Source organism: Perca fluviatilis, chromosome 4 (genome assembly GCF_010015445.1).
Source record: "Perca fluviatilis chromosome 4, GENO_Pfluv_1.0, whole genome shotgun sequence".
NCBI classification, from domain to species: domain Eukaryota; kingdom Metazoa; phylum Chordata; class Actinopteri; order Perciformes; family Percidae; genus Perca; species Perca fluviatilis.
In genome coordinates, this window is record NC_053115.1 from 27,632,203 (window position 1) to 27,655,757 (window position 23,555).

At 39.9% G+C, this 23,555-nt stretch overlaps 1 protein-coding gene across 3 annotated transcripts in view; it reads right to left on the reverse strand.

Moving 5' to 3' along the window:
* Positions 1-16,571, reverse strand: part of lactbl1b (lactamase, beta-like 1b) — a 29,572-nt gene extending 13,001 nt beyond the window's left edge. The window contains exons 1-5 of one of the 3 annotated variants that reach the window (XM_039798927.1): positions 16,378-16,571; positions 9,123-9,198; positions 6,299-6,509; positions 4,520-4,626; positions 2,427-2,584 (exon numbers count right to left, since the gene is read on the reverse strand). In XM_039798927.1, the coding sequence (XP_039654861.1) occupies positions 2,427-2,584; positions 4,520-4,626; positions 6,299-6,509; positions 9,123-9,182 (536 nt within the window). In that variant the 5' untranslated portion in view covers positions 9,183-9,198; positions 16,378-16,571. Of the gene's footprint in view, positions 1-2,426; positions 2,585-4,519; positions 4,627-6,298; positions 6,510-6,720; positions 6,957-9,122; positions 9,199-16,377 lie in introns of those variants that run through there. The other 2 variants (XM_039798929.1, XM_039798928.1) reach the window with 2 other exon arrangements.
* Positions 16,572-23,555: the final 6,984 nt, after the last annotated feature.

A 23,555-nucleotide genomic window follows, 5' to 3' on the forward strand; every position in this document is an offset into this window, starting at 1 on the left:
ATACTTTAGTTATGCGAAAGTGAGCAAGCTGCGATATTTCCCCATTGTAATGAATGGGACATATAGCAAGCAGCTGCTCGTCCTACAAAGACGCCTTGCGTTCATAAAAATGCCTTAAAATCAAATCGGACACAACAGTTAGCTTTATAAGACATTGGGGAATGATGTAATATAAGTGGCGTGACGAAATTCAAACTGTAAATATAATTTAGTTATGGCGACAGTGTAGCTAGCCCGCGGTGTTTTCGCTTCCCATTGTAATGAATGGGACATATAGCAAGCAGCTGCTGGTCCTACAAAGACGCATACCACGTTCATAAAAATGCCTTAAAATCAAATCGGACACAACGGTTAGCTTTATAAGACATTGGGGAATGATGTTATATAAGTGGCGTGCGAAATTCAAACTGTAAATATAATTTAGTTATGGCGACAGTGTAGCTAGCTAGCTGCGGGTATTTCCCCATTGTAATGAATGGGACATATAGCAACGCTGCTGCTGGTCCTACAAAGACGCCTCCGTATTCATAAAAATGCCTTAAAATCAAATCGGACACAACGGTTAGCTTTATAAGACATTGGGGAATGATGTTGTATAAGTTAGCGGCCGAGAATTCAAACTGTAAATATAATTTAGTTATGGCGACAGTGTAGCTAGCTAGCTGCGGTATTTCCCCATTGTAATGAATGGGGCATATAGCAAGCAGCTGCTGGTCCTACAAAGACGCCTCACGTTCATAAAAATGCCTTAAAATCAAATCGGACACAACGGTTAGCTTTATAAGACATTGGGGAATGATGTTATATAAGTGGCGTGACGAAATTCAAACTGTAAATATAATTTAGTTATGGCGACAGTGTATCTAGCTAGCTGCGGTATTTCCCCATTGTAATGAATGGGACATATTGCAAGCAGCTGCTCGTCCTACAAAGACGCCTCACGTTCATAAAAATGCCTTAAAATCAAAGTGGCGTGACGAAATTCAAACCGTAAATATATTATAGTTATGCCGGCAGCTGGCCGCGGAGCCCCGTAGTGCAGTATCCACAAAGGGTGACTTTGCCCTGGGTATGGAGCCCAGCAGGCTGCCGCTTTCTCGTCAGACTGTGTGGAGCTCCTAAAGTCCGACACGTCTTACCAAATTTGCAATTAGCCATCAAATTTTGTAAAACGGCCCATATTTCAGCTTTATATAGTTGATTTCTCGCTTAAAAAAGTCTCAGAAGTGAATTTGGTAATGAAACATTGCAGTGTCTGGAATAAAAGATTCTGTCGCTTCTCTAATGTATGTGTATTGGGGATTCGCTCATACCAACACCATCTTCAGCCAGAGAGGACGTTATTTCTTCAGCTTCTTCTTGCGTTGTCACCCCGGTGGGAGGTGTGCAACAGGTGAATTAGTCGTGCTATTAACGTCATCGCTACACAATTTCTTAGTAAAACCAAAATTAATTAAACTGCCTTGTTTTCTTTTTGCCATGGCTATATGATGCTAACTGCGGAATGGATTTCAAGGACTTTGCGCGCTGATTAATGGCCTAAAACATGTACTAAACACTAAAGCACCGCCACGCCACGCCTTGATGCTCATGACATGAATAGCATGTATAGTTATCTTTATTGAAGTGAATCAGGTTTAAATCGCCGACATGCATGAATGAATGATATTTTTGCAAGTTTACACATAATAATCCACGATGATCACATTGCACAAAACTGAAATTGCACGTCAAAATGACACATATCAATATTTTTAGAGACCCCCCTGAAATTTCACAAATCACATTTTCAGGGGCTCTGTAGCGGCTTAAAGGGGTGATAGAATGCAAAACCGAGTTTACCTTGTCATAGTTGAATAACGACAGTTTGGTGGGTGAAATGGGCATACAGAGAACCTCAAAGTCCCATTTACACCTCTTTCCTCTGCAGATCTCACAATTTGAAACTGCCGCTGTAAACAGGCGAATCCCAACGAAGATAACAGTTGACGTCAACTCGGTGGCTGTACCTTAATTGGCTCTGGTCTGTACCTTGGTCATGCCCCAAAATTGACATACAGACCACTGGTCTGAGACCAGCTGGTGTTCTGAATGTAGGCCGCGCAGATCTCACACACTAGTTTAGCTGTGCGCTGCTCTGTGCTCTAGGTAAGCGGTATTTGTTGGTTCAGTTACCCCAGAAAAGATGACTGTGTGCTGGGTACAGAGCACCATGAGCTGCCGGTCATGGAGCTCCGTCAGGTCAGCGTAGTTGGTGGTCTAAAGGAAAAGGTGGCGCTGAGAATGTCACAGTCAAAAGGAAAATAAGGGATGGTCATTGGAAAATGAAATGCAGAAACATACAGTTTACTAAGCATTAAATCAAAAACCTGCAAAACAAAACAATTCTGCGATATCTGTGCTGTAGCTTTCAGTGTAGTAATCACCTGTAAATTGTGTACTCATTCGGGGGTCCTGAGTGAGGGTCACTGGCATTCCTTTTTCCAAAGTTGCCGGTCCACAAAACAGTGTCATTTAAGATTACGATGGCCGACAGAGAGGGAAGGCTGATAGGGTTGATGCTCTGCCGAAGCAAAACGTCCACCTGGAAGAGGCAGAGCAAGAAGTTTATTCAGAAAATGTTTTTCGGTCAGATGGATGTATATGTGACTACCTAATGGAGACATAGGCTATCATGCTCATTTTTAGGTTCATTCTTGTATTTGGGGATTTTACTGTAACATGTTTACATGCTTTAATGTTCAAAGTTTAATGCGGCTGGCACGAAAGCCGAAGAAAACAAACATCCAAGGGTGGAGAAGGAGGAGGGTAATTTACACATAGACAGCTACGAGAATGTCTAACTGAAGAGACGACGAGATTCAGGAACTACTGTCGGTAAGGGCCGACGCAAGAGACTCGGTTGTTTATGACCAAAATTACAAACCGGCTACGTGATCACAGTTTAATCTGCATCATGTCCTGCCTACTGCATGCTCTACCCAGAACCACCCCTCGTCTAAACCAAACAAAGCATTTCCAGTAATTGAGAATGCATCTGACACAGACACTCTCCTGTTGTGTGCTACATGTGTGAAAATGGAAACTGAGGACAATGTCCGCACCTGATTCTCCTTCCTCTGGAGTTCAGTGGCTTCAGTGTTAGACTCTATTAGTCAGCAGAGCTGTATTCATCACAAAAGGGCATTTTGAACTTTAGTGTGGCATGGACCATTTTTCTCTCCCATAACACTAATATAAATTGAATATGCCATTAACATCTGTGTCGTTAGGTTCACTTGGATCACCTGCTTTCTTCCCTCCAAAGAAAAATAGCTTAGTCTGCAAACTGAAGCTGTGAGCGACATGTTAAACACAAATGCATATCAGTGGAGCTGCTGCGAAAAACAGTTATTGCTGTTACAGCTATTACTGTTTTTATGATGGATGATTCACAAATGTAAATTTCTCTGCTTAAAGAAGCAGAGAAATACTGTATTCCCTATTGTTAAATGCTCTACCCTCATGGAGGAATTTGTATTCATCAAGAAAAAAAGGCACATCATCGAAAACAGCTGGATGAGGGATGAGACAACCGCAAAGTGAATCACACTGGATTCGACAACCAAATGTAATACCAAGAGGACTGACAATCAATCTGTTCTGGAGAGATCCAAAAGAGTTGTTTGGCTGATTATTTATAAGGTTGTTTGTTAAAAAAAAAGTGTTAACTGTTATAAAATACTGTACCTCTAAACCCTCTGGGGTCTGGGGCACCTATGTCAAAGTAAAATCGCACAGAACAAAATATAAAAATAATTTGAGAAAGTATATTTGAGCTGTGGTGCTCTTCTGATAAATTCATACCTGCAGGTTCAATACAAACCGCGTGAGTATTATCTGTACCACTTTGTAAATGTATGGTTATCAGCACGTCGAGGCACATGGTTATATGTTTGTCATACCCAAAGAAGTGTCTGGAAGTGTTCATATCCTTAACATCACTTTTTTTCTTTTTCACATTACTCACAAGGCAGAAATGAGTAAAAGACAACCTTTCACAGTAATGAATAGCACATAGTTAAAATGTTTGATTTTCAATCTCTGATTGGCTGTAAGTGTTTGCTCACAGAAATTAAAGAAGCCCTTTTCAGTACAGGCAACTGCAAACTGATATCTAATATATATCATATATAAATTTCTGCTCAACTTTAAATTAATGAGTTCATTATTGATGCTGATTCCTTCAGTTACATCCTCATTACCAATGTAAACTACTTTTTTATTCTCGAAATTCTCTCATGGGTGCTAATGTGTCGATATATTTCATTGCACATGGTTGATACATTGGGAACACTGCTGCTCAGAAAGACCCTGAGTTTGTGATCCACTATATCTTTAATCTCCTTCTGTCATCCGCAACGGCATTTGGTGTAAAGGATTACCGCGGCCAGCCCGTAAATTTCGTAGGACTCGAGTTGGCATGAAAGAAATACGACCTCAGTTTTAATTCTGTGCATTGAATTACAACTCCCCTGACCTTTTCCAGGGCCTCTTTCAGACTGGCGATAGGATGCTCCAGCTGGAGAGCCTCGGGGAAGCGAGGACACATCATCTCTGCTTTGGCATTGCGACCCATCCCTTCATCTGGGCGGTGGGTGGCAAATGAGAAAAGAGAGAAAGAAAAAAAGCAAAGGACGCACAGGGGGACAGGCTATTGTTATTCCCACTTGACATTTGATAGAATAATGTATCGGCAGCACAAAAGCAAGTGTGATGCAGCATGGTTGGCTGGGTTGGACGTCATTAATTCTCTCTGCTTCCTGATGAACCCTTACTGGATACAATTTGACAGGATATATGATATACGATATGATATGATCCTGTACAAGCCCACAGATCTAAAGAGATGTTGCCTGGTCCCACTGTGAACTCTGGATGAACAATATGATATTCATGTTTCATTGTGGCCACCCTTTGCCTTTCCATTCGAAAGGACTTTTATTGTAATATAAAAAGACACATCAGTGTACATAAACAATATGAATCATAGCCTGTGGAGCTGTGCTTTTCCCATTAATAATATCACCTGATGTTACTTTACTCAAACCTGTACTGTGTTTTGGAGAATAAAGTTTTTCGGCTCTGAGCAACTGACACTAAAGAGCCCGGTGAGGTGTTATAATTACGTGTTGGCATATTCAAACCAAATTTATCATCCGAAGCATTACTAGTATATGATACATTCTGGAGCTGTGTAAGACTACAATTTAAAAAAACAACAACATTTCACATAATTCAAGTGTCAATCTTTAACCCTGAACCTTTTTTAATTAGTAACTACAACTTGTGTATTTTGAGAAATTAAAAATGATCAATGATGATCTGTTTTAATTGACACTGTCTACTTCTATCTTGAATTTGATGCTGTCAAATACACACACTCCAATCGAGCACAACAACCGTGGGCTAATATCTTTAGTGAGCATACACATTATCACCTAATTACAAGATAAAGATCGCACAATTACAAGACTGTTATATCCATTAATTTCAAGATCTATATCTCCTTAATTATGAGAGAGTAATCTATTGATGATCAGCGTTGCAGTAACTGAGGTTGTGGGTTCTTGCTGTGGCCGTCAGATCAGATATACTCCGACACAGCGCTGTGGAGACAGGTCTGGTTACGCGAGACTAGATCAGATAAGAAGGAGCATCCAGAGTTTTAGTTGCAAGCTAACAGCTATGATTCAGTGTTGAATGTAATAAATAAGGAATAACCTACAGTTATTGGATGTCACAGGGTCAAGGTTTGACAGACATTCGCAGTCTTCCAAAATAAGAAATGATGGATGAAATGGAAATGAGTTTTAAATGATTTTTTTGCTCTCAAGTCTCAAGAAAGTCTTCAGGCAGTCAGGTTCAGGTCACAGCTCACTATTAATGTATAAAGATAAGCTAACACACATCTCTTCCGACTGCACCTTAGCCAAGATGATGGTTATAAAAAAAAAAGAAGAAGAAAATCAAATTGCACTTATATGTTGCACTTACATGTGGCACTTTGTAGTTTGTCTCATTTGAAGCTAATGTACTTCTTTGGGATTCTTGCTGCTCTGAGTTTGCACCTTCATGGTTGAATGCACTTATTGGAAGTCGGATAAAATGGATAAGATGGATGAACGCGTCAGCTAAATGAAATGTAATGTAATGTCAGCTAAGATAAAGGTTGCTCAGCTTCAAGATATTCTCCACCTGACAGCAACAATATTTCAAGACCTTTTTTTTTTGTCTCCACCTGTGACCTCGATCTTACCTGGCAGAAGTTTGGGCAGCTGATATTGCCAGAAGAAGCATCCTGTCATCACCAGTGACAAAACAAGAAAGAAGACCAAACCCAGCTGGGTCCATTTCACCTTCATCTTGTTAATTTTAGTGAGTCCTTCGAATTTAACGGTAGCAGGAGAAGGAGCAGGATCAGGATCAGGATCAGGAGCAGGAACAGGAGCAGCCACAGCAGGAGGAGGCTTGAATACAGACAGACAGGCACACAAACACACAACAACACACAGTAGGTTAGCACTAAATCTGTAGACTTGTTAGCTTATACACTTGTAAATGTTTCCCATATTTGTGGATTCTCTGACCAGACATTATGTGTTGACTTTGGTTGTAAAAGAAGTTAGAAATCAATTGTTCCCTACACAAGTGATCCCTGTTGCACTTAACGGTACTCACCACTTGATGCTGGAAGGACTGGGTTACCAGTGACACAGAAATATTCTTACACAATCAACATCCTAAACATTTACCCCGATTTAGTTCTACTATGTAAGCGATTCCTGCACCCCAGAGGCAGTAAATGGTGTCCCATGGAGGTTTTCCTGAGCAGGAGAACTGACATGGACACAGACATGGACTCCCATCTCCTGATTTCTCACTGACTGTGCTGTAATCCTGGGCCATCGGCACTTCCGTCCCTCCCATTTCAATTTTCTTCTCCTGCAGCCACAGGCTGTTGACATCATAATCCCCAGATTTACTCCACCAAAGCAGCCGGGGAAGTCCTAATCCCTAATCCCTGTGAATCAATTCACTTCAGTCCAGCCTTTGACTCGTGGAGCCCGCCACCGAGCTGACAAAGATGGCACCCTCTCAGCTAACACGAGTCAAGATGGGGTGACAACGGTGCGTCTTTTAGCCAGAGCATGAGCTGAAAAGTACAATCACTTTGGCGCAGCAAATTTGGATTAACTAACTGGGTGAGGGACTGACAGACAATTTGGACTGTTGAAGGGAATTTAGATAATGACCGAGAATAAGATGCACTGCTGTCAAAAAATTATTCACACTGCCAGCTATGAGAGTCCAAGAGTGTGTGTTTGCATGTCTATTTAAATCAAAGCAGGAGCAGTAATTTGGCTCACTGGCAAACAATAATGACTTGTTGTTGACTTATTGTACCATTCTTGCAAAAAGGAAAAGTTGACGGATCATAAAAACTAAGCCATGTGTTTGTATTCTTTAATTACCATTACATCTGTAAACCAAAGTAATTTACATGCATTGCAAATATGTACCAAGAGTACTAAGAGTAAAAACTCATCTGACTTTGGTATTAAAGCTATAGTGCGTAGTTTCTGCCGCCCCCATGAGGAATTCTAAGTAATAACAACAAAGCTGTCGGACGCCACAATCTTCTGAACACAGCCATACTGAGAAATACAGAGAGAGCTGTGTGGAGCTGATAGTCTTAATTAGCTTAGCTTTAGCTCATTTGGCAATGGCTTGAATGTAACAGATGTTCAGTATCAAAAAGTTACGCACTAAAGCTTTAAAGAGCCATGTCTATAGTTGCTAATCCTTGTCATATCTTTTCTCCCTATTTAATAGTGGGAGATAGGGTTGAGTGATATAATGATGATAAACCATAATTTGCTATTCGTTTATACCAATGTATTTATCCTCTTAATATTGCTGGTTAGTCGTTGCAGGCAATACTTTATTAAAAAGTGTTTTATAGAGAAAGATACTCTGTTTAGAATAATAATCTATGTCTGATAGGGTAATAAATTCACAAAAAAATTAGGTTAAATTCTTGAAATTACATCTACTTCTCCATCCACTCCAGAATTTATAAATATGCAAATCATGTTCATTTCAAAAATGTAACTGCTGGTTGCATTATGTCTCTTACTTCATTGTAAGGACCATTCTCTGTGAATGATTGCTGGAGGCTCCAAGTTTGCACATCAGAGTGATTGCATACTGGACCACGACTGGCTTCCAAAGTAATAGTGAAGTGAAAAAATCCTGATTGTGCAAGCACGTGTTTGCAAACCAAGATTTAAGGTGAGCACAACTTTAAATAAAAGGAATAATAGGCAAAACATACTTTGGAGACCTGAAAGATGACCCTTTTTTTTTTTTATAAATCTTGTGCACATAATATAAAAACTATATAATATGTTATGACTTTGGGGGTGCCAGAGCAATGAAAGAGAATCTGGTTATTTTATCTATAAATGTTTTTTTGATTCAATTCCTAAAAAAATTTACTATTGCAACCTCTATGACTATCACGATTTTAAATTACATTTAATCTGATAAAAGATTTGATCTTGTAGCTACTGTACTGCTGGTGGGTAGCTTATATGAATAAATTACACTCTGAAAATCTTGGCAATAAATAGAATTTCTATTCATGGCTGGGTACATCTAGTGACTACCATTCCTTCGCTCCACTTAATCACAAGATATTAATGGTCAGTCCATAGTGCAGTAATGCATTTTGATGATTATAGATATCATGATGCGATGTGGGAAAATGAAGTGTGAAAGCAAGCTGCGGCTGATCCTGGTTGCATAACCTGTGATAGCTGGAGAGCACAGCAGCTGGCCCATTTCACCAGTCAGGACACACACACACACACACATACACACACATACACACACACACAAACACCATCATCATCATCATCATCATCATCATCATCATCACCACAGTAGTTTAATGTGTTTTTAGCTGGAAAATACCCATTTTATGTGTACTTCCCATAATTCCTGCATGTCATTTGTCTGTCTGCAGGCATGACTTTGCACAGCTTGTACTGTATGTGTGTGATGTGGTTGTTTTTTACCTGGGCTTGAACCCCGTCCACTGAGGTTTCTCTGAGGACTTTACTCCCCGTCTTGCCCATGGTTTCACTGCACCAGCTGTTACATAAAAAAAACAAGCAGTTACTCTTTAGATTCTGCACAGAATTAGTTTTCTTCGATTTGCTTTATTGGTGTAGGACAGAAGTTTTAGGGTCACAAAAAGATGTGCATTCTGTGACGCTGTTCTCTCTACAGAAAGTCCATAGATATGGAAGTAGGAGAAGGTGAGAGCAACAAGAAGCCAGGATCATTTTTCTGGCACCTTCACTTATTGCTAGAACAGCTTGGACTGCTCTGATATATAACAAGGTGGCATCATAGACTGAGAAACATTTGTATGAGAAACACTGAGCGACTCATACAGTACGTTGTTAATCCAAAAACCTTAATGGAATGTCAACCTTTATATGGATTATTGCCACAGTGAATATTATTTTATGCTACCAAAGCCAGTAAGAATGTGCAATCCTTACATTGCTGTGGTGGGTTCTTTTACCCATGAAATACCAATTCCCCTTATTTAGTTATTGTGTGAGCATTTTGTTTTCTGATGAGATGGACTGCTCTTCGCTCTGTGACGGACACAGATAATCCCACAACTTTAGCGCCACCTTTGAAACTTTTTGCTTAGCTGCAGAGACTTTGTGGTGGGCTTGTTTGTTGCTGGGAATGGCTAACCACCCCAGTCCTCCAAACCATACAACAACATGGGTCTCATTTGTTTTTACCCTCTAATATGATTGATTTGTTATAATTTCCGTCCTCATACCAAGAACATCGGCCGCGGTTTTGAACACAAAGGTCGCAGCTTTAAATACGTCTTTAATGTTGTTCAATGGTCGCCATTTGGTTATGTTTAGGCACCATAACTACTAATATAAGTTAAGTTTAGAAAAAGATTGTTTGGGTATATTGCAACTGGTTTCGGTCAAAATCATAGACTGAAATCAGACATTACTTCACTTCTGGTTACGCACTTCACGATGAACATGACGTTCATAAAATAAAAATAAATAAAAAACTTGCTGTTTACTTTTATTTTGAAATGGGACTCAAACCCCCGTCTTCTGGGTGACAGTCCTGTGTATGTTTCACCCATCCACCAACCAACCTCCTTACTAAAAAAAGAAGAAAAAAAAAAAAAAACTTGTATACTTCGTCACCTTACTTCCTGCTTTGCTCCCGACCTAATTGCTATGGCCACTAGTGGGCGCTGTCACTGTAAACATAAATATAAGTCGTAACTGCTGCTTGAACAAGCGACATGGGAGTTGGGTTTTCGGGGGAGGACAGTCTCAACCACCTGGAGCATGGCGTCATCCTCCACACTTTGCCCTGAGGGCAGGGCATGCTTGATATTAAAAGTGTAGTCCAACCACTTTTATTAAAGGCAAACGTGTTTATATCAGCTCAGAGTGGCCCCATGAGCTGACTCAAAGGCGGGGTGAAAAGCCTGCTGTCACAGAGTGGGGTGATGAATCGTACAAATGGTAATAACAATGACCACTTTCAGACATGAAGGCTGTAATAAACTGGAATGTGTTGCTGTTCTCCCCTTTTTACTTGCAAAGTTGTTAACATCATTTTTCTTTAGCTTTTGTTTCTCAATACTGTACCATACCCAGTATTTACAAAAATACTGGTCTAATTTGTTTCTTCTTTCCTCTAAAATTCCCAGTTCCTACTTCCTTGTTCCCCATAGTCGTGTTTTCTTCCATTGTGTCTACAGTTAAGCCAGGGTACCTGTGGGAACATGTCAGTATTATTTAATGTAGTCTTGCATTTCCAGACCATCCTCCAAAGCGCTGCAAAGGAAGGTCTGGCTAGTCCACACAGCATTCCGGGATGGGAGAAAAACGTTCTCTCATTTATTGGCATTTCTTTAAACCAATCACAATCGTCATGGGCGGCGCTAAGCGCAGGATGGAACCACGGTGCCGCTGCAAAATCGGAATCTGTTTTAGTGGAACATGTACGTTCAAAAGTTGTTTTTCGGTGCGCAACAGAAAACTCAGATTGGACAGATAGTCTAGCTAGCTGTCTGAGGATCTGAGGAACAGTTAACCATAGTTCTCATAAATCCAGTTTAGATTTCCAACACAAAGAAAGTGTATAGGTAACGGACATCCGGCCAAAAACAGCGAAATCTGGCGGAGTTTTCAGCGTCACCAGAGCAATCCCGGAAGTGGAACGTCGTGGAGATAAACTATATTCACTGTAATCGCAGACTGTATTATAAAGTGTTAGCGACTGACATAAATGTAAGCCTGTCTTTATGATTCAGCACATCACTCTGTGTGTGAGGTAGGTGGGAGCTCAAACACATAGAATAACTAGCTTTCAGTATATTTATCTTATATTGTAAAAGCAGGTTACATTGTTGGTATTGCGAGACGTGATTATATTACTTTACAGGAACAACATGAATGAAGTCTTCAGCCTACCATACAATGATTTATCACCGGATGTTTTCATTAAGCATCTCTCTTTGTCAGTCTACCTGCATTCATACTGATCCTCGTCTTGCACTGACTAGTTAGACCACAGCAACATAAACACTGTAAAACAGAGGATTTAAAAAGAAATGTCAACAGAGTTCACATACCACATAGCAGTTGCAATAGCAATAGGTTAAGGTAAATGAACTTTAACAAATATTGTTAGAGTCGTATTACTTTACTAAATCGATTACAGCAGTATATATTATTTTGGTGTTCACTATTTACATATACATTCAACTAATCATACTGTGTAACGTCTCTAATTGCTCTTGTATAGTTCTTCTATATTTATCTGTACATATTTCTGTCTTTGTGCTGCTGCAACACCTGAATTTCTCCTCTGGGGATTAATAAAGGCTAATTCTATCTTACCTTATATTGTCCATGCATCGCAGTAGTATTACAGTAATTTTATAAGTGTGTATAAGTCTCAGAGTCTTTGGGTGACCTGCCATTTTCTGCTTTTCTCTAACTATGGAACCATTTTTTTTTATTTTAAGATAATGTTTGGGTGACAATGGATAGACAGTAAAGGTGGGAGATGGGGGGATGACATGCAGCAAAGGGCCACAGGTCGGATTCAAACCCTGGCCTCTGCAATGGCCTCAGCCTACACGGGGTGCACGCTCTTACTGGGTGAGCTAGAGGTCGCACCTATGGAGCCATTTCTTTACCACAGCTACACAGAGACAAGATCCACATGCTGCCTTACATAAACTCAAAGTGTATGCAGGTAGTGAAGCGGATACTAACCTTTAGCAAAGTTATTACCCTTGTTTTCATCCAAACAAAATAGACCGTTGCTAAGCTCAGCATGACTCACAAGTCTCAATAACATAACATTTCATCAAGCTAGAGAAAGAAAGGCTGAATGTATTCTGGTAGTATGTTTCTTTGAGAAGTTCAGTATATACTCAGCACGACATTCATTCAACTCAAAAGACTTTTAAGTTTCTGATAAATTGATTTTGCCATGCCGGAAAGTTTGAAAGCAAGACCCAAATGCAGGAGACCGGTTGCTTTAATAACAAAAGCTGAATCCAAATGGAACCAGAACAACTAAACACTAGGAAAATTAACATTGGAAGCCAGGAACAAAAGCAGACAATCGGACACTGAAACAAGAGAACACTAATATAGACAAGAAAAGGAGGGTGGTAATGAGGGACAGGTGACGGCTTACTAGGAAGAGGTGAAACACATCAGACAATCACATAGGCGGAAAACACACAAGGCAGGAAGTAACACAAGACATGAGAGAACCTACAAAATCAAACAGGAAATAAAACAAAATCCAAGATCATGACAGATTTCCGTTTCGGTTTCAACTATGATTTTTTTCACAGTGCAGTTACAGTTAATCAATTTGATGGACATTTTATTTCTTCCCCAACATGTTCTGTCTTTGTCAAATAGCAGAATAGGAGCTCCAACTCCCGATTTCCCATAGTTAATAGGGTTGATTTAAAGTCCCTGCTGTAACCATCTTGATTCAGCACATTTTCAACCCCTCAATAAGCTTCCAGTTAAAAAATACCGTCATACAAATCAAGTAGGGAATGAACCATACACTTGTTCATAATAAGATGCCCAAATATCAGTCCAACTGCTTCAATCACTTGAAAGAATATGTTTAACTATGCAACAAGAAGCAGCTCAACAGATTTGATCCTTTTTAAATTCAAGAATTCAGTGGGCTGATGTACTTTTTTTTATACATGGCTGCAATTGAATGGAATAAGCTTTCAGTATCTCTGAAACACATTAAAGCTGAGGGACATTTTAAGCAGGCTATGAAGAAATGGCATTATATAAAACTACTTCAATATGGTTGTTTCCTTGATTCAGGTGGCTGCACCTGCTGCATCAAAATCCTCGCACAACGTGTATTAAATGTTGTTTCTCGCTGGAATGGTTTCTCATGGTAATACTTTGAAAAAGACAGTCTAGTTTAGTCAAGGTGTAGTCAAACAGTGACTACGTTTACAAGCTGTCAATTTTCGGGTTATGGTCGGGTTAAGGTCACTATTCGGGTTTCTGAAACATTCGGAATAACCCGTTTACATGCGTGAGCAGAGAGAGTTACTCCTGTATACATGGCATTTGTAATCAAATGGCGATATCCCGACGTCAACGGCGACGCACGGTTAGCGTCTGGACGTAGCCTACGGAAAACCTTAAGACGCAATAACTTTTCGGTCACCTTCTTATAAATCTCACTATCTCGGTACTTTATGCCGTCAACAAAAGACATTATATTCATGGTTTTCACCACACTAATAAAGAAATTGGTTTCCTCCTCGCTCCAAAACTGTGGTGCTGTGCTGCGTCTCGCCATGTTTACCTCTACTTTTTGTTTACATCCGGTATACTGCGCGCAGGTTTTCTGCATTGACATATATATATAACTATATTATTATAGTATATAATTATTATTATAACTATGTTTTCTGGCACATACAAGAAGTTCCTCTACTCAAAAGACCAAGATTCCTTGCGAATAGAACATGCGCAGAACACAAATCAATGTTCCTTTTGATGGGGATATGCCGATACGCGTTTACATGACCAAAATTTCGGGTTAGAAAAGGGGTAACCCAGGTAGCATATTCGGGTTTTTAAAAACCGGAATATGAGCATATTCGGGTTTTTGCCGGTGTTTACATGGCCGCGCGCGACCGGGTTATTGCTAATATTCCGGTTTTGAACGGGTTATTGGCTGCATGTAAACGTAGTCTATGAGTAGTGAATTATGCATGTTTACCTTTAATCCTACAGTACTGCAAAGACACAAAAGAAAAAAGGTAGTGTGTCTTGCATTTCAAGGTCTCCAAACCTATTAAAATTCTTTTAAATATCCAGTAGCCTACTAAGCTAAAACCTGACCTGGCATGTCGGTACTTATTGTGTGCCAGAGCTAATGAGCCAAAATTAGCCACTGCTTACATCAGCTTCTAAAGTGCTGATCTGGCTGCATGTTTCCAGCAGTGTCATTAGCTTGTTGTTGAAACTGATGGTCCTGTGTCTGAAAATACCATTTTAATGATACACATTTTTTATATTATATTGAAGTTCTAATACATCAAGTAAAGGAGCATGGTTTCTGGGACATTAGTCAATTTAATGTGAAGTCCGCAAAACAATGCAGGTTATGAGTTATACAGATAGTTTGTCTTCACCCCCTGAATGTAGGCATGAGCATTTTTAGAGTTGGATCAAAAGAGAAATTTGGTTAAAAAAGAATGAACTTTGTTTAAAACAAGACTAGGAGTCTACAGCCCCGCTAGCAGCTAGTACTTATGCACAGCCGGGCTGTGAGCTAAATGCTAACATCAGCATGCTAAGAGGCTGACAGTGACAATGATGTTAAGCATGTGTCAAAAAAATTAACAATTTACCTAGACAGCTTAGTGCAGTTTGTGTAAACTTTAAAAAAATTATGCAAACTAAACTACAATTTAATCTACTGTAATGTCATATTTTAAACTGCTTCTACGCATAAAATGTTTGCAAAGATAGATGAAGAGTGTGAGGTTTAAAAAGTGAATGTCCAAAGAGAGATCAAAAGGTTAACACCACTAGTGTGTCATGTGTTGAGAAATATTTTGACATTTACTAATTAATGCATGAATAACCTTCATTAATGCAATAACTGCGATGACTGCTTTGTAAGTAAGAATAATATATCATATTGATTACTCTAATACATTATGCAGCAATGAGCGTGAGCAGCAACTGTTGGTAATAATAAAAGCTGTTAATTGCCTCACACTCTGTCTTCTTCGTTTGCTTTGCTGTGTGCTGTCTGCTGCAGTGACCCACATTCTGTTGGAGATCATTTAAATTTCATTTCGTCAATCAATCTAAAATAATAATGTCCACTGGCGTTCCCACTCATGTCATATTTAGGCTATTCACAAAGCAACTTGTCATTTTGACACAATACATGCATAATGTTTATACAGTCTTAGCATGCTGCAGGCAGTGAGGGGTATGATTCTATGATAAATACCTGTGACTGGGAGGTTTCTATTTTATAGAGTTTACAGAGTACACAGTGTGTTGCAGCACAACTTTCACACTTACATTTTCCGGGTTTAATTATGCAGTTAAAACTCTATCCTTAGTGCTGCTAATCATAACAGCAGATACCCAGGGTGTTATCGAAATCTGATCTATACCTGATTACACCATAATAATGTAGGCCTATGTGTCAACTGATAAGATATAAGATTACAGTAAAACAAGTGATCTAGCCCGTCACGCCAAATAACCTCCTGTCAGTCAAAATAAAAAGTAGCCTAACTTTATCATTAAAATATGCCTTCTGGGAATGAAAATTAGATTTTTATGAACATGAGCAATGTAGAGCAAAAAGTATTTATTATTACAGTATGTTCTGTTTCACACCAGCTAATATACAATTCAAATTTCAAGTTTATGCTATTGTTTTCAGTTAGTTGCATTCATGACATTAAGCAACAATTAACTGCAGTAATACATGAAATAAATAAACTCTTTTGAAGATGCACAGCTCTTGCGCAGTCAGAAATCAAAGGTTCATGTTTATAAGGTTATCAGAAAGGCAGAACATTTGAGAATGAATGCGCCACAAGCACAAAGCATCTAGAATCAGGGCTGGAAAAACATGTTACATAAGCTGTAATGAATAAAGCATCTCTTTCCCGGCCTTGACACATCCTATACTACATTGATTGATTCCTTGTACACTTACCTTAGTATCTGAATCTATTGACTGCTTCTCCCTCTTTTATCAAAACAATAAGACAGAAATATTCCGCTTTTGTGACGTCTGGGTTCGGGAGCTCGAAGCGGGATCCTGACAGATGTTGGTATCATGGTTATGGCTAAATCCTGCTTGTATGAAACCCAGCATTCTGGATTAACCATCACAGACAGCCAATGGCCACATCTGCCATGGCACAAAAATAAAATGGGTGCCCTCACAGTGTGTATTTTGTGTGTGTATGTGTGTGTGTGTGTGTGAGTGTGAGTGTGAGTGTGAGTGTGTGTGTGTGTGTGTGTGTGTGTGTGTGTGTGTGTGTGTGTGTGTGTTCTTTTACATTTGCATGACGTGTGGTTTTAAGAGGATAAGTTCACTTAACAAAACAAAAAGCCAACTGGTGCTATTCTTGCAGAGCTGGAAATAGTTTGATAGGGAAATATTACATTAATGAGGTTATGGGTCTTGAGGTTGTATATCCTCTAATAGAATACAATACAAATGTGTATAGATATAAAAAAAAAAAATAACTTTTGTGGCTCAAACGTAGCTTTTTGCAGACTGATCACCTTACTAGTTCATGAAACCTTTCTGCGAGCAGCATATTGTTGGTTTCTTTAAACCTCCTGGCACATGCATTTAAGAAGCATATTCCCTCTCTTTTTAAAAAAAACATTTTTCTTGTAACACACACAAAAAAGAAAACAATTGGCAAAAGCTGAATCTAAAAACAATCAAACTAGACCTCTCTCCCCTGACTCCATGGCTCTGTTTTGGATGGCGTCTGACCTAATTTTCTGCAATGTTCTCCTTTTATACTGAACAAGAACATGGAAAACATCCACTTACTTGTTGGTCAAATGCATTTTAATAGTAACTCATGAACACAGATAATGACTCAGACCGGCATGTTTTCTGTGACAAGGTGGATGGCTAAAAGTCTTTTCAGGACTACAAGCATTAAAGGAGCAGGACACTTGTACATATTTAAAATAATAAAGTGCTCTTAGGCACTTACAGCAGATATGGTGAGTGAACAAATATGTAGGGAGCTCGTTTTAGTGCACATGGCTTATTGCAGAGAGTTTGTGGGCTTATTGCAAGCTGCTGCCCTCACTGGGGCTTTGATTATGCACAAGATCGCTGGTGATATGAGAAAGTCTGCTGTATTAAATGTTCACTATCACATGAGTGTTACACAATCCCCTTGTCACACTAATACCTACCTACCGTTGTTACACAGGGATTGTGAATTCTAATGAAATAGAATGTACTACTTAATATATTTGTCCAAGTGCTTACCAACTGGTTGAATATGAAGAGGGTAAAAATAGCAATACAATTGTGTGTACTGAAAAATCACAGTGAAAAATCACAGTAAGTAACATCTGCATTTACATGTATATGTATTAACTGCAGGCACACAGGTACATTGTACATTTCATTATCTATTATTAAAAGGGTTATACATGTACATTTAACCCTTAAATCAAATACAATCAAATACTGTCCTATAATCCATTTCCTTTGCCACCTTGTTTTTTTTTGCGAAAACATCACGTCCACCTCTGATCTCTACTCCATTTAATGAATTCTATATTCATTAAATGCTATATATAATGTATGATTACCGTCCACTCTTTCCATCATTACTATATCAGTAATCCTCAGACATTCACATTAACAGACTAAAGCTACTGCAAATGGAAAATCAAATCCTTTGTTTTCAACAATCCGAGACATCATGGTCATGTGCATTAATACAATGCTTTATACTTTATACTAGCTTTTTTCTAACTAATGTTACAACAACAATAAAAACAAGAAAGATACATGAATAAAAAGATAGTCCCTAGTCCCCAGGGGGGGGGTATCATTCACAAATATCAGAGAGAAGGGGAGCGGGATACCACTGTGAGAGAGACATGATTAAAAAAAAATCTGTGATGGTTGTGTGGGTTTTATAGTTTTGATATTATGTATCGCTTTAGGCAACTCTAATATACTGAGTATACTGTTGTTTTTGAAGAAGTACAGGTAATCCCTAGCACTTAAATAGGTTGATAATAAGGCATGGACATTTTGTGGATAAGATAAGATTGTCACAGTTTCAGAACAGGCAGCAGGAGAAGAACCAAAGTGCAGGCGAAGGACATGTGCAGTTAAATAATTTAATAAACCAAAGGCTAGCAAAATCAGGCACAGCTGGTAACAAACAAAACTCCAAACCTTAACGAAAGTAACAAGTAGAAAGTCCAAAACGACGATAGATGAAAACTCTAGGAAAGTCTTGCTAGGAAAAAAGCTGGTACCTTATTAAAAGTAGCACATAGACTACACAAGGCATCAAGGGTGGTAACAAGGGACAGGTGAAACACATCATGGCAGGACAGACAATCACAAAAGGCGGGAAAACACAAAAGGCAGGAAGTGAAGTATTAGAAACGAGACAAGAGTTAGAATACAAAACAAAACAGGAAGTAATGAGTGATAACTGAAGGACATAACCTAATCAACAGACGGGGATGTGACAGTGATAGTTATTCAATCATCACAATTACACAATACACACATGACACATCAGAGTGTAGGCCTATAGCTTTTCTGCAACTGTTGCCTTAAATTAGATTAATATCCTGTTGCTAGTAGCAACCCCTGCTGGTGTAACTAACATTGTTACATCCACCAATTTCTCAAATCTGTGACCAGACAAATGTTTGACAACATTTTATCAAAGCTCAAAATGAACTTTTGGAAAATGCATTATGCAAATGTTGTAATGACTGTTAGTAGGCCTAATGCCATGTGTAACATTAGTTTTTCTGTAATAATTTGTTGTTAAAGTGTTAAGCTGTGTTCAACAGCGATAACAGGAGTTTCTAGTGAGCTATCAGTCAGAGGCTGAGCTGCCATGCAAACACACGTAGGCACAGGGCTGTCTGTTGTCGCCCTTCTTGTTCCTGCTGACCATTGACTGGGTCATGAAGATTTCCACGGCTGAGAAGCGAAATGGCATCCAGTGGACGCTATGGACGCAGCTGAATGACCTCGACTTCGCGGATGACTTGGCCCGTCTCTCTCACCCCCAGCAGCAGATGCAAGAAAAGACCACCGCCGCCACAGACAACTCTGCTCGCCCTCAACATCCACAAAGAGAAGAGCAAGGTCCTGAAGGTCAACACCGCCCTCACATCACCCATAATGTTGGAAGGCAAAGCGCTGGAAGAGGTGGATGGCTTCACCTGCCGGGGCAGCATCATCGACAAACAGGGTGGAACCGACGCAGATGTGAGGGCGAGGATCGGAAAGGCCAGGACAGCTTTTCTCCAACTGAAGAATATATGGAGCTCAAGGGACTTGTCCATCAAAACAAAGATCAGGGTCTTCAACACCAATGTGAATTAATTCCTTCTCTACGGTGCCGAAAATTGGAGGACCACCGTCACCACCACCACAATGATCCAGACATTTATCAACGCATGTCTGCGATGCATCCTCCAGATCCGTTGGCCTGATACCATCAGCAACCAGGAACTCTGGCAACGCACAAAACAACTGCTAGCAGATGAAGAGATCATCTAATGACGCTGGAGATGGTTAGGGCATACCCTCCGCAAACCGGCTTCCAATACCACCAGACAGTCCCTTTCATGGAATCCCCAAGGGAAAAGGAAGAGAGGTCGACCCAGAAACAGCTGGCGGCGAGATCTGGACGCCGATGTCAAGAAGACAGGTCACACATGGGGACAGCTGGAAAGGCTTGCTCAGGACAGAGACGGCTGGAGAAATCCTGAGTGATTTTTTTTTTTTTTTTTTTTTTTTTTTTTTATAGTAAAACTTCAGAAGTTTGTCTTTTCAAAATTTTATTGGAGCCGTGTTTGGCTCACTGCATAGCTGTGCACCTCCACACAGAGCAAGGGGTTGAAGAATGTTAAAGGAATATTTCACCGTTGGAAAGATGAATATATATTTAAATTGGGTCACTTATGTAGTAGAAATCTGAAATTTTTTTTAGAAATTGGTGGCTTCTAGGCCAAGAAAAGCCAGAAAATGTGTTTTTGGCTCATGTGGATGAAAGACACCAAATCCCAGAATGCACTTGCTTCGCTGCTTTAGCGTTTACTCCCAAGCCACGCCTACCCTTTACAGACAGACAGTGAGGCAATCAACTCAACAAGTGTGTTTTATTGTCATTTCAACCATATACATGAAGAAAACGTTTCACTGTGGCTCAAGTGGTGTTACACATTTAAAACATACTTTTTTGCCATAGCTTATACATTATCTGGACTTCTTTCAGCGGATTGATTGATAGCTTCAGAGTGAACAGAACTGTGTCCATGGCAACGCTCTGCTATGCATGGCAACGGTGTGTTATCCTTAGCAGCGGTCTGTTATTTAAGGGTTAATGCCCGACGAGGTGTCCATTGTCAGGTATTAATGGACGACAGCGAGGCGGGTTGCCTCCGCCGAAGTCCATTAATACCTGAAAATGGACACCTCGAAGGGCATTAACCCGCTTATACCATGGTCACTTGCCAAATAACATATTTTTAAAACATTAGTTCATATTTTAATTAGTTTTACAATCGAAATCTAAAGTTTATCCAAACAATAACTCCGTTTCCCTGGTTACCTGGAACAATCATTCCCATCCATCAGGTTCTTATGCAATGCAAACGTTGTTCTCTCCACCAGGAATTAGGAAGAACCTTAGATACGACTTGCCTCCCTTAGCAACCGGAGATATTTATATAGTCCGCTCAGCTGATAGAACCTTCAGTTTAGCTACGAGCCAGAAAGCTAACGCTATGCTAGCAAGATCCAAAGTCAATAACATTGTGTACAGTTGGCAATCAGTAAAAATAATCAGACAGTATGTTGAACAACAAGACAAGCTAGCTATCCAGCCATGTCATTGTCCCCAAAACAATATAACGACTTTTACGAAGAATTTGATCCGCGATGTGTACGCGTTACTGCCCGGCTGCAGCGGCAGGCCTGAAGCAGCGAGCTGAACAGTGAACGGGATGTGAGATAACGTTATTCTCTGTGAAACAAAGTCAGTCCAGAGGGGCAGTATAACTTACTTCTTGCAGCCTGTGTGTTTTAGCGCCATCCTGTGATGTTCAGAGGACGATTTGGAAATAATAAATCCACATTTCCTTTTTGATTTAATGTAGCGCATTCATATAGAACAGTAAACAGTCAGTTTCACCGAACTCCTTTAGTAGGTGTCCTATATCACTTTTTAATGGAAACCCTGCAGCCAATAAGAATCGAGTATTCACCCAGACCATGGTATAACAAGAAATAACCGCATTCTACATTAGAATTCAACCAAGCCATAAAAGAAGGCTAACACATAGCTACTAGCATTAGCTCTTGGTGGGCTGTGGTATAAACATTGAGTATAAACACAGCCGTACATTTGCGTGGGATGTAGCTAGAATGGTCGGCATTTTACAGTCACAAACTCCACCAGCAGTTGGCGGTTAGTTGGATACAAATCACCCCATTTCTGCAACAGGCAGTGCGTGTTAACACAGCCCACCTCCACTAGTAGTCTTACCCGGTGACAGAGCAGCAGGTTGGATTGTGCGGTACAGCAATATTTCCACAACAACAAAAACACAGCACAGCAGTCTCTGAACCCACGTTGGGAGTTTCGTTGAAGTTGGATGTAGTCCAGTTTGTTTAATGAGCGGACACTTGCAATCAGGATTGGTGGAACAGGTGGCCGGCTAGCGTTAGCTTTCCACCGGCACACTCGTTCAACGCTCCCCGCTGATGAGGTCTCTTTACCGGCCAGAGGAATCGAGCACCACCGCTGGTCTCCATACAGGCGAAGCTCGCGTAGTGTGTCAAGTATTGCGTCTGTAATAAAGTGTCCTGCATATTCTCCGATGTGTTCCAATGTATCCCGGTGGTACACGTGTGCGGTAGTTTGAATGCACATAATTGTTGTTCTAAAATTTCCGTCAGGCCGAACAGTTTCTGCTCCTGCTGAGAAGCTAAGCGAGGATTCAAGATGGCTGACACTCGTTTTTTCCTCGGCAATCTCCGGAAAAAGCCGACAGTCCAACCCCCCTATGGGCTATGCGGAAGTGGCTCCTAATACTGCCTGTAGTCTTTTGCATCTGGGCAAAAAAACCTCAGACGACGCAAAAATCGTAATTTTGCGTCATCTGAGGCTTTTTTCCAGACCCACAATACAGAGATCTCCCCTCTCAGGGGGACATGAGGGAGGGAAGCATGGTCATTCAAAAATACTACCGGGTTTCTACTGATACAAAGCTTAATGCTAAATCGGTGAAGTGTCCCTTTAAGGCTCTGAAAGAGAGAACAAGTTGCTGCAAAGGTTATGCTGGTCTCTAGTGGACAATTTGCAAACTACAACTTTTTCTGAGTTGTATCCTAAATTCAGAGATTTCAATGTCAAATTATGATCAAAAGTCCCTCTGCTGGGTGGACCAGCTTCAATAATACAGTTTGGTTTTATGTAAAACAGAGACATAGACCCCGTATTTCTGCATTAGTGTGTTGAAAGTTAAGAATCAGTTATTTTCAAATAGGTGATGAAGTCAAGTGATTCCTTTGTGTTGGCATGTGGGAAAGTGAATAGGAGTGTTGTCGGAAAGGAAGTCAGGGTTACATCAATGATGATTAGCATTCTGTGGAAAACTGTATTTTAATAAAGAGTTACAAGCATCAAACGAAACGATCTTGGCCATTACATTACACTTTCCAGATTAGACCTTTTTAACTTCAGAAGTTGCTCAACTCATTTATTTAAATTGATACGTTGTATTCTATATATTCTAATTGTTTTTTTTTATATTAAAGATTTTGGTATATACACTTTTTGGTTTTCTTGCTGAGTTAGAGAGCAATATCACTCTCATATGTGTATGGTAAATGGCTACAGCCAACAGACGGTAGCTTAGCTTAGCACAAAGACTGTAAACAATGACAAACTGCTAGCATTGGTTGGTCCAAAGGTAACAAAATGCACCTACCAGCATTTCTAGCATTTCTATAATTTTTTGAATGCTCACAAACTAACTAATGTTATATCTAGTGGAGAGCTGGTTGGCAGAATGTGTTTGCAAGAAAGCAAATAAGTGTATTTCACCAAAGTGTTGAACTATTCCTTTTTATTTATTCAT